This window comes from Aplidium turbinatum, chromosome 18 (genome assembly GCF_918807975.1).
Source record: "Aplidium turbinatum chromosome 18, kaAplTurb1.1, whole genome shotgun sequence".
NCBI classification, from domain to species: domain Eukaryota; kingdom Metazoa; phylum Chordata; class Ascidiacea; order Aplousobranchia; family Polyclinidae; genus Aplidium; species Aplidium turbinatum.
The window spans coordinates 1,159,422-1,171,480 of NC_137489.1; the positions used below are offsets into that span (position 1 = coordinate 1,159,422).

General features: G+C 38.4%; 2 protein-coding genes across 2 annotated transcripts; both read right to left on the minus strand.

Moving 5' to 3' along the window:
* Positions 1-1,399: 1,399 nt before the first annotated feature.
* LOC145787315 (putative acyl-CoA dehydrogenase 6) lies at positions 1,400-8,356 on the minus strand. The gene is made up of 11 exons (XM_082599038.1): positions 8,248-8,356; positions 7,029-7,128; positions 6,436-6,556; positions 5,401-5,530; positions 5,178-5,284; positions 4,792-4,871; positions 4,272-4,418; positions 3,480-3,594; positions 2,816-2,977; positions 2,373-2,523; positions 1,400-2,027 (listed from the first exon to the last, which is right to left on the minus strand). The coding sequence occupies exons 1-11, from the start codon at positions 8,325-8,327 to the stop codon at positions 1,922-1,924; spliced, it is 1,299 nt and encodes a 432-aa protein (XP_082455164.1). The 5' UTR covers positions 8,328-8,356; the 3' UTR covers positions 1,400-1,921.
* Positions 8,354-11,276, minus strand: LOC145787316 (uncharacterized). The gene has a single exon (XM_082599039.1). The coding sequence runs from the start codon at positions 11,247-11,249 to the stop codon at positions 10,464-10,466; it is 786 nt and encodes a 261-aa protein (XP_082455165.1). The 5' UTR covers positions 11,250-11,276; the 3' UTR covers positions 8,354-10,463.
* Between the last annotated feature and the right edge of the window lie 783 nt (positions 11,277-12,059).

Genomic DNA, 12,059 nt, shown 5'->3' on the forward strand with positions numbered 1-12,059 from the left:
GTTATTGATATTTTAAAAATGCACGTTTGTGTCTAAATGATTGAAGTGGCTTTGATATGCTGTCAACTAGATTTGCCAGATAACGTTTTTTCATGTTTTTCTAATTTGTTGGACATGCATTTTGTGGCAAGCTATTTCTTACGCAGAAGATTTTTTTCACTTCAAACTTTAAAATAGCATTTTAGATGCAGTTTGCAGTTAAAGGAGTTACTGCAATAGCCAATCTTTTGTAATTGATACACACCCAAAAACAAAAGGGTCATAAACGACTGCTGGCTGATAGACCACGTCACAATACACCATAAAGATGTTTTTTCCGAACTTAAGACCCAGCAAACCAATCTTGTTTTATATTAGTTTAACGTCTGCAGACGTTGAACCAACAACAAAAAGTGGTTTGCTGATTTGGAACAAAGTGATTGCTATTCCCAATGCTTATTCTCCTTCCGCAACCACGCTTTGTATGTTGTAAAATAACTTGGTTTGCAACCAAGCAGCATAACACGACCAACACTGTGATTCCACATCTATCAGAGTGCATCATGAACTGTATAATGGTGGCAATCAATAAACTCTTGAATAGCAGTAAATCTTAATGTACGGTAGCCCGATGGCTCAGCGCATGACGTCGTGAACCAAGAAGCTTCACGATCAAGCGGTGTTGGTTCGACTCTCGGAGTGTGCTCTTGAGCAACGCATTAAGGACTGTTTTCCATTGAGCGGCACCTAGTGGGTTGAAGAATTCCCTGGCAAACAATCGGAAATTTAACTCTGTAAATATGTTATGCTCGTATTTTTGCTTTGTTTGTGCTACCGTACTATCTCGTGTTGTGCCTCCATCGATCTTGCGTAATCTGCTTTAGGCCTTTCTCGAACAATTAATTTTACCTCTCAAATACTTGACCCATTGTGCTGCGTAATCTTTCAGTTATCATTTTGTTTGAGAAAGTCCAGCAGGTGACATATTTTTGCTGTGATACTGTATGATTCTTTAGTATTTCTTTTATAGACTTGAGAAGGGCTATATGACTAGCCGAAAACGTTCGCTTGTTGTTGCATAATGTCAAATGTAGTGTTGTTGCTTAGTCATGCCAGCTTATCATTCGGCTACCCGATAAAACCGGCTGCTTTTGATTTTTCAGAAAAATCTTTGATATTGCGCAGTCAATAGTGGATCACACGACATGAGTCGAGTGGTAAGATTGAAGAGACCACTACACACAAAAGAAGGAAATTGTTTAGACCCCCAAGCTGCTGGCTGTCTCTGGTTTCGCTATAGCTAAGTTGAAACTAGTGGCGGACGAAATAAAACCAATAGTTTACAAGCCTTGAAGTTAATGTCAACAACGTCCTCGGTAAAACATTTTGTTGACGTTCTTTTGAAACAGCACTCGGCGTGGATCTCTTAAAGTTGGAAACAATTTTATTTCGACAACTTTTCAATCCTGCGCGTCATTGCAATAAAACTCTGGTTTATAAATTAAACATTTTTACAAAATAAACCAATAGGCCGCATAAGGAATATGACGTAACAATCAGAGCCAATATTCTTGTGACTACGTCTGGCACTAGCATAAAGACAAAAAAGTAGAAATATGAAGTTTGTGACGTCACAGTGCCATACATTCAGATCATCACTTGATCAAGCCTTAAAACCGACTTCAGCACCTTCGGGTAAGTGCTGGTTTACATCAAATGCTGTAATAACCAGTTATTTAGTTTTATATTTGTCGTACAACAAATATCTACAAAAGTCGATGGAGTGCCAATGCTTGATAAACCGTGAACAATAAACTACGTCTCAGTCAACGCAACTGCCAACAATCTCCTTGGCGCCACCCCGGGCGCAATGACGTCATAGTCAATAACACAATTACGTCACACAAATTGCATAGTTGAAATCGAAGTCTGAACAAGCGCGCTACGACTCTGCCTTCATTCGCTTGGGCAGCGTTCCCATGTATTTGCAGATGATGGAAAGCATGACCTCATCAGCCCCTCCACCGATGGATACAAGACGGAAGTCCCTGTCATGAAATGATTTTCATGAATACGTTTATCACCAAAAGATTATCTCAAAACTTAGCAAGTTAGAACTAACGGACTGAGTTCGATTCTCTATCTAGCTTAGTAATAGCATTTGCATCCCACCTCATTGTAATAATGTTTATGAATACCTTAACTGCCAAAAGATTAAGTTTAGAAATCACAAACTGTGTTGAAGTCTCGGATTCCATTCCGTATCAAGTTAAGTAATCGCGGCAAGGTAATGGCATTTGCATCCCGCTTCATTCCCAGCGGGATGACCGTTAAAACCTTTACATGCTAGCAGTAGAGCGGACTACCTGGGAAAAGCACCATGGCCAACTTACCTGAACAAGCGCGACACCAAACATTCAGTAGTGAAGCCCATCCCTCCCCAGTACTGCAGACACGCATCAACGACCTCACGTGACAACCGACCCGTCTTCAGCTTGCACATCGATGCCAGATTCGTGACGTCATGACCTTTTACGTACAAACCTATGACGCAACAAAAGCTTTTTGTCATAATTTTCAACAATAAAATTCGAACTATCACCCTGTTCAATGAATTCGATGAGTTATAACGTCTGGTAACGTGGCTTCAACATAGCAATAGATTCTATGCAGAATAACTGGCAGGTAACTACGATCTCATCAGTGACATAGTCGCTTGTGAGACGTCATAGCCTACGTCATAACAACGCATCTATCAAGACAAAGCATATAAAAAGAATACGTGCACGATTGGAAATGTAGCGACAGACATTGAAAGGATATCAGGCCACCTTACCCACAGCTCTATAGAGCATGGACCGGAGTGCTTCAATCTCAGTTTGCAGCTCAGCGAGCCTGTAGTGGACCACCTGGTTGTCTAGGACGGCTTGACCGAATATCAAACGGTTCTTTGTGTATTCGATTGTTTCATCGATGACAATCTCCAGAGGACGAAGTGCTGAGGAGTAAACAATCTGGTAAACTGCCACGTGAGAGCGCTTATTTGAGTGGTGCCATATTTCAAGTTACAAAAGGGTCAATAGTTTGTGAAAGCACTTTAGAAGGTTTTACAATCGTTTTCAAAAGAAATAAACGTTTTCTTGGTGAAAAAAAAAAGACTTAACAAAAATTTATTTTTAACAAAAAAATGTTTTTCGTAAACAATCGACAAAACATCAAATGCTAAAACAAGAGTTACGAACTTTGACAGATCTGAAAGAGATATGATATCTGTCAAGCTGCATCAGTTGACTCAACTGCAGCTCCTTAATCAACTTATCATTGCCGATTAAGTACTAAAAAACCTAAACAAGTAAAAAAACTTTAACATTTTGTGTCAGAAAGAATGCATTTGCTTTGTCGTGCAAGACAACTGGAGAACAGCAATTTAGTCTTCAGACACGCCATCACAGACACATTGGAGCAAGCGTCATCGGGAAACATGTGTCTGGTAAACTTACCAGCAGCTGCAGCGAACATCCGTTCTTCTTGGAACTGCAGCATCTGGTAGGTGAAGCCCTTCCCCTCCTCACCGATCATGTACGACTTCGGCACCCGCACGTCCTCAAAGAAGATCTGCACACATGCAAACGCTGTGATCATTCCTGGTTCGCCTGCACTGACAGGAGACTGGAATGCGATTGACAACAACTCACAATCGTGAAGAAAGATCAAACGACGTCAGTTCAATCCTCAACTGGGTCAATTGAGCACTGAGGTTATTACGATGAGATTTGAACGTTTTCTCCGGAAAAATTACTTATTTAAGCTAGAGTACTTAACGCGTTTATCGAAATGCCTCCCTAATAGCCTACCGCAAATAACCAGGATTTGGCAGCTTTGCTTTGCGCTCCCCAATACACTTCATCTACAAAACATTTAGAACCAATGTGCATCGATATAAAAAAAATTCCTTTAAGATTAATTTCATGCCACCGTTTTAAAGAGGTTTGGAAACTCGTTGAAGCGACAAACCACGACAGTTGAGATCTGAGCAAGCATGGAATCACCTGTTAAGCAGAGAGGATCTAAGTCGCAACATATTTAACAAATTCATAAATAATGTGAATAAATCCAAAGACATGTCAGAAAAACCAAGCAACCCTATAATACAAAGGCAATTGAAAATGCAACAGACCTTGCAAAGTTGTTATATTGTTATGTTTTCATATTCATCCTCGTGAAAATGCAATCCATGATGAAACAACTGCTCTCAGTTTGTTTGCCATCATGCAGATAAAAAGCAACCTCACCTGGCAAGTATCAGAAGACCACATCCCGATTTTTTGAATCGTCTTCGCCACGGTGACACCAGGGGTGTCCATTGGGACACAGATTAGGGACTTACTGGCGTGGGCGGGTCCATGGTTGGTGTTGGCGAGACAACACATCCAGTCTGCCTGTGTGGGTTGTGAAACAAATAACTTGGAATGCTTAAAATTATTGAAATCCCAGAGTGACATATTAGTAAAGACAAAGACTTCCAAAGCACAAACACGGACGATCATGACTTTTAATTTCAACACAAAAGCCACCAACAAGTCAAATGCTTTCTCCCTTCATGGAGGCCTCACTTGAAGCTTTAGACCGAAAGCGTTCAAGGAATTCCTTTGTATTGGACTTCAACTTAAACAAAATCCGATTCCAATGTGTCATTTATTGTTACATGATGCGACACAATAAAGTAAACTTTCTACCAAGCTCCATCATAGCGTGGATGAATTTCTACAGAAATGAATCAGGCAACAATGAAAGAAGACATGAGGTTGTTACCTGAGCCCCAGAGGTTGTCCACATCTTGCCACCGTTTATAATGAAGTCGTCGCCATCTTGCTTTGCTGTGGTCTTGATACCTGACGATGACAATTAAACAAAGAAGCAAAATGCGATACAGTAGAAGTAGAGTGTGATGCCAGCACCAGGAACGGAAAGCAGAGATTATCGAACAAAATCATGTGGAAAAAGTCTAAACAACTCTCATATGAAAACTTCTTCGTTTTTGTTTCTGAAAAATTTGTCGAGAACAGTATTCAGGCAACAATGCAGCAACCTCGGTGACCAAACCTGCGTCAATAGTTCAAAACATCTACAAGTATGCAATGCATGGCTTCCAAGACGAAGCTTTAGGAAAAGTTATAGAAGTGCAGCGTTGAACTTACTTGCAACATCGGAACCAGCCCCAGCCTCGCTCACCCCAAGACAAGCCACCATATCCCCTTTGATGGACGGTTCCAGGAACCTCTCACGCAGTTCGTGGCTTCCGTACCTGACAATGGGCCACATGCGGTCAACAATGTTTCAATGATCTCATAATAACGCGCTTTGCTATCGAGAGAAAGGTCGCGATAAAGAAGATTCTTGACATGGATTGTGCAGGCTTACCGAGCAAGGGCTGGTGTCGCCATGTCAGTCTGGACACCAACAGCCATTGGAATCGCTCCACATCGAATGGTTCCCAATTCTTCAGCCGCTGCAATGCTATAACTGTAATCAAGGCCAAGACCACCGTAGTCTGCAAACAATAAAAGGCATTTTAAATCAGTGATTCATTCATTTTGGTTCAATGGGTTTTCTTGTATTGTTCGGCAATTATTTACGCTAATGACAAGTCAGCAACAATTGCACGCGGTTTAAGTCTGCTGGAATCGATTTTCATTCCTCAGAAACGTTTTAGTGGAAACTTAATTAGAAACGAAACTAAAGGTAAATAAAGTTTTGGGTGAAAACAAAATATTAATTTGTTTCAAATTTTTAATGCAGTTTCTGATTTCACAAACTCTAAGTTCTGACAATCGAGAAACTAATGTCAGCCAATTTACAAGCAGTTTAGGTAACTGATTTTGCCACTGGTGAAAATCTCAAAATTAAAAAATAGATAACCCTGAGTCCTGACATAGCCTATCACAAAAAACGCAACTTGAATTACGTCTTGGGTATAGCCCCAAGTTGTTGATCATTGGGGCTAAAAAGATGATTTTTGGTTTAGAAATGGTAAAACAATTGTGTTGAAACCATGGCTTACGTATTAAGTAAGCCATGGTTGAAACTGTAGCCTATCTGTCATGAAAGAATAGGTACCTCTGCACAAAGTAACTTATCTTCTTTTGCACAGTATATATTTTATATATCATAAAATATTTATTTATATATCAGAACAATAAAATCAACTAAGCAAATACTTTTTACGAAGGCTAATAGTGGACATGCTGGTTTGGGACAAGATACCATCAAAATACAAAGATGGTGGTTGCGTATCGATACCAGTACAATGTGGAACAAACAAAGCAAGACCATGGTTGTTTTCAAATGACTTCAGCTGAAATTCGCACAATTTCATGTTTTTTTATGAAAACAGGAGCTATGTTGCTTAATGCATATTGATCATAGTCCTTAGAACAAACCACTTCCGACCATCACCTGTTGGTTTGCTGACCCCAAGGAAACCCGCACCTCCCAAAGTTTTGAAGACAGTATGAGCAGGAAACATGTTCGATTCCTCCCAGGCATCAACAAATGGATTGATGTCATTGTCAATGATCTGAAAGTCACATTGTTTGGGGGCGAACAAGGATTAAATTGTAAATTAACTTATTTTAAGCATTCGTCATCATCAACAAATTTTGATCATACAAGCCATAAATCAATCCGCATGGCATTGAGCGCTAAACGTTTCAGGTTTATCTGACACAACAATTCAGTTAGTTATTATTGCCCCCATACAAATATGAGCACAACATAGTAACAACAAGAAAAAAAAAAAAGAATTTTAATTTAAATGGTCTAGCTCTCCAGTCGCCCTAGTGGACGCAAAATCTAAAAAAATATCAATAATTACCAAACATCTATGAGTATGACCACTATGCTTGATCTTATTTGTAACTTGAACTGGCAACGGAACGACAAATTACGATTCAAAATACGTGTACCGGTATTCGTATTAATATTATTAAGCGCATTGGTACATTGGACTTTATTGGTAGCCTACAATTCACAAATATGGCATAAAATACTTTTTTTAAAGACGCTCTCAGTTGCTCATGATCCTGTGTGAAAATAGCTTCCTCTTCCAGATCCCATGATCCGGTTGTTGTATGGACACACCGTGGTAAGCTAAACAATCGTTGGTTTCCATCACAAACACTGATATTTAGTAATGGGCGACATAGGCGCCGAGTTTTCAAAATAGCTGGGCGGGCGAACACACACTGTCACGTCATAAAGGTTATTTTGTGCGTTTTTGCTAGCCTAGTTTTACATTTAAGTCTATGTCTCCTCTAACACGATTTGGAAACAAGTACAAGGCTTCCTAGTTCCTACTACTATAAATTGCAAACATCTAGCGATAAACTGCGCTATTGAACCGAGCTTACATTGAATCTACAATTAGAACAGTTATATAACGAAGGAGCTGAATTGCAACTAATGACAACCAACGGTTTCATCCGGCCAAACCAACAGGTGTGCACAGTTTAATATCAGCGACGTAACAGTGACTTTGACGACAAAATAGAGCATTTTGGCAGCAGAGTTAATTGATAACGTCATTTGAGAAAAAATTACTCCTTTGAAGAACAATGCTACAGTTTTTACACCGATTTAACATCTCGCGATGTTAAAACGATGTAAAAGCAGTGGAAATTGCGGTCAGACTTTTGCCGCGAATGAAGTTCCTCGCAGGTTTGCGCAATTTACTTGATTTATAGCACTGGGCTACCAGCGGCAGAATGGAGACAAACGGCGCGGCTAGACTCTTTTACTCGTTTAACGGCGAATCAACGTTGTTTAACGTTGCATGAATGTAACAATGGCAATAATTGACGAAAACTAATCGCTTAATTAGTAGGTCGAGTAGGGCCTATCATATGGCCACAAAACCCTGCGAATAAGGTAAGTAGGCTAGTATCAGAAGGTGGCAGATGGTTACAGAAATTTTGGGACTTAAAATTGCATTAATTTTTTTTTTTAATTCCTGAAATGTCCGGCGGGCGCGGCCCGCCCGGGACTCGGCGCCGGTGATGGGCGACAATCAACATATTACTCTTTGCATTACATAGGCTAGTTGTTTTGTCGAAATAGATCTGATAAATTAGGTATTAGCTAAAAAAAATCGAGCCTTTACCGCTTTATCTAACAGATTAAGTTCATAATTAAATTTGTTCAAACTTCAAAGCTGCATTACAATAGCAGCCAAGTTTGGAGAAGTTCTGAACAGATATATTAGATGCTTACCTCTTTATAAAGCCTTGTCCATACAAAGTTGTTAATAAACCTTTCTGTAAAGAGTTGAAACAAAGCCGGCCGATAACCATGACAAAGATTTTTTACTAAGTAATGATCTAAAAGCACAAAGGACATTGCATCAAGCAAGCAAAGATGAATGCGCTCATTGTCTTAGAGAAAACGCTCCAGATCGAAATAAACTTAAACAATTTATCATGACAGCACTGGCCAGGACCATCCGTGTTCAATGAAGCCTCAAGAAAAAATTTATTCTTCAACTTTTTCCCGTATCAATATTCACATTAACCAGCAGTCAGATTATGTGACAATACAGAATGATGCAATGACAAACATATTGATGCACTTTTTAAAACATTTAGTCTTGTGATAATTGCACTAATTGTTCACACATGATATAGTTGAATAACATCATGAATCAATTTCTTGTTTCACCACCTTAGTCAGTACACAGAACCCACATCACATTACTGCACATTTCACTCAAACTATGAGCGCAAGAGTTAGATCAATTACAATTGAATGTAATTAGTTGCACATTTTCAAGTAATTCCAGTTAAAACTTTTTGTTGTGTACATCATTGTATTTGTAATTTGGAAAAAATTACCGAACTTATAATTGCATTTGACACATAACAAGGACACTGCAAGTACATTTGCTAATGTGCATACCGCTCCTTAGTACTAAACACAGACTTCGACATATGGAACACTGTGTTAAGTAATAAATTGATTGCTAATGTGGAATGTAATGTGTACTAACAATCTTTTGCAAACTGATGTTTATAAATTGCAGAAGAATAATCATTGATAAAAATGTTAACAATAACCCACAGCTTGTAAGTGAGTGAATAAGCTTTGTAAAGCTTCCAAAATTGTTTTTACATGCAACTTTTAACAGCAAATTTTTCCAAGGAAAAAAGTATAAAAAAAAATGTTCTGATTTCTGCAGCGATCTTGATAAATTTGTATGTTGTGCATGATCAGTTTGAACTGAATAGTGACCAGAAGGCAAGTTGGAAAAATGTCGCAGCCAAACATTGCTGTATATGATGAGGGGACAGGAATGGGGAGGTTTAGGGCCTGTATGTAGAAAACATTGTTCCAAAGTGTCAAAAATCTTTGCTTCAGTATATATATGCAAAAGTTTTACATTTCCCTGTCACTTTGTGTGGTGTTAGGTGAAGCTTCAGCAATGCATGTAAGCAATTGTCAAAGATTATAAATTACCAAGAAGAATGTTATAAAAAATTTGGCTTGGTATCATTATGTAAATAAATCACATTAATAAAGTAATATAGTAATGCGATTTGCAACGTTGGTGCTTAAATGCAACTTTTTACAGAAACATTCAATGAAAATATGCATCAGTATAATCTTTTTCACGTTGTTACTACCACAAAATATTGTCTCAATGCTAATTTTGTAATTACTTTCATATTTGAAAGTGATTGTAACTGCAAAGTCAAAATTTGAATGGTAGTTGAAAATTTGCATAACTGTAAAGCAATTGAACAACCCTGGTCCCTGAAGCACGTACATTAAACCATACTACTGTACATGACGTACACTCAAAAGCATTGCAAAACACCATTTTTTTATTAACTTTATTGTGGCGCTTTTGAAAGAAATACAATGATCTAACCGAATGGTGAACACAGCGTTTGCAAAGCCATTTTTTTAAGACTGCAATTACCTTTAGAAGTTTAAGTTAATATTTAAAGATCGCTTAAAAAAACATGTGAAAAACCTGGAGGCTGATGTTCAGCTGATGGCTTAAAGTTTAATTTTGATTTAACACCAATAATAATTCTGCTATGACCATAACATGGACATTTACAAAATAATAAAAAAAATATGCAAAACATAAACTGGAAAAATGGTTTCAATAAAAACTGCAAATGTTTAACATTCTACCAAAAAGTTGAAAATACACAACAGTGGTTTCCTGCTTAGGGCTAAATGATTGATTGAAATAGTCTAGATCCAATACAGGTATATAAGCGAGATGATTACTCACATGTCTTCCAACAAGCAATAGTAAGATCAAAATGCCACAAAATTTACTTGTATGGTCAAAATAGATTAAGATATTCAAGTTATTTTCTTTAGAATCCTCTTTCATTTTATTGTACGCTCAGTTCGGTTCGTTCAAAATTGTTTGTTAAATTCAAAACCTCGACAAAAATTGTTTCCGAATTTGAAGATCAATGAGAGTCACTGGAGCTACTTTTCGACTTTCGTCGACGACTTCGTGGAGGAGGTGATCGGCGACGAGGTGGTGATCTAGGTGGAGGACGCCTTCGTCTTGGAGGGGACATTCTTCTTCGTATTGGAGGTGGTGGCTGGTATCCTCTCCATCCTCCAGCTCCCCTTGGAGGTGAACGTCGAGGTGGCACTCGCCTCCTCACCATTGGAAGAACTGTTCGGATCATGACCACTTGTCCATCAATCTGACCTCCATCCATGTACTTGACAGCCTTTTCTGCTTCAGTATAGTCTTCATATTCAATGTAGCATGCACCTTGCGGAAAACCATTTCTTTCAGTTTTCATGTCTACAGATTTGACCTTTCCATAATAAGAAAAAATTTCTAAGACATGATCTCTGTTTATATTTTTTGTTAAATTTCCGATGTGTAGTTTAGTTGGCTTTGGGGTCGGACTTCGTTGTTCTCTTCGTAATGTTGTTCTTCTTGGTGATCTTGATCTTCGATTTCCTGGATCTCCTGCTGAGCTTCTTCGTCGATTTCTTTGAGTTGGGCTTTGGCGTCGCTCTCTAGGCCCTCCACGTCCACGAGCAGGTCGTTCCGATGATGATGAAGAGCTAGAATCACTAGAAGATGAGCTATCAGAAGAAGAACTTCCTGAAGAGGATGAACTGTCACTGCTGCTCCCAGAGCTTGAAGAATCACGAGCCTTTCGCTGCCTTGCTCTTCCTCTTGCAATGATAGCTTTCTTCTCTTCCTCTGTCTTCTCTGTACTAATTGCCATTACAATTTTTGAAAATATGAAGAAAAAAATGCCTGAAAACATATATTATAGAAGAAAATGTTAAGTACCGGTATACTAGTACATGTCTTATATCTAAAAACACTCACTGTATTGCGATGCATTCAACAAACATGAATCAACAGAACTTTAAAAAGACAACAAAAGGCTTTTACAAAACTGATTAAAGTAACATGTTGTCAAGAGTTTTGTTTGATTGTTTTTATCGCATTAGGCTATAGCCTATATAATATAATAATGGGTGCATTGTGCAACCTATTTCGTCCCCTGAAAAGATTGAGAAAAAAATACAACAGAGCCGAAGTTGCTGATTGGAGTTGCCACAAACATTTCAAAATTTTTCCCTTGAAAAGATCGAGAGAAAAAATACAGAAGTGCCGAAGTCGCTGATCGGAGTTACTGTTGCTCGAGTTGACAATGCTAAGTATCTATAAATAATTGTTGATAAACCGAACCTCACTTTCGGGTTTGGGTCATATGCTTGGGTTACGGTTTGAGGTTAGGGTTATTTTGATAAACCAAACCTCACTTTAGGGTTAGGGTTATCGAATTAAGATTGTAGTCCCTCCTTTACAAATGATCACGAGCTGCCACCTTGGAATGATCAATTCAATTCCAACTAACATTTCTAGACAAAATTACAAAGAAAAAGTCACACTTATTTTATGGTGCCCCATACAAATTCAATGATTAATTCAAGAGGGAAACTTCAAAATGTTTGATTTCCAAAACTATGATAGATACTGAACTAAACTTTGTATAGCATGGTTAAATCATGCCAAATAACATTTT

Excerpts from the sequence above, each read along its gene's own strand:
- LOC145787315 (XM_082599038.1), bottom strand. The coding sequence starts at position 8,327 with ATGGTTATCGGCCGGCTTTGTTTCAACTCTTTACAGAAAGGTTTATTA. Across the intron at positions 4,419-4,791 it reads GGACAACCTCTGGGGCTCAG|GCAGACTGGATGTGTTGTCT; the intron begins GTAACAACCTCA and ends CAACCCACACAG. Across the intron at positions 2,028-2,372 it reads TTGGTGTCGCGCTTGTTCAG|GGACTTCCGTCTTGTATCCA; the intron begins GTAAGTTGGCCA and ends ATTTCATGACAG.
- LOC145787316 (XM_082599039.1), bottom strand. The coding sequence starts at position 11,249 with ATGGCAATTAGTACAGAGAAGACAGAGGAAGAGAAGAAAGCTATCATT.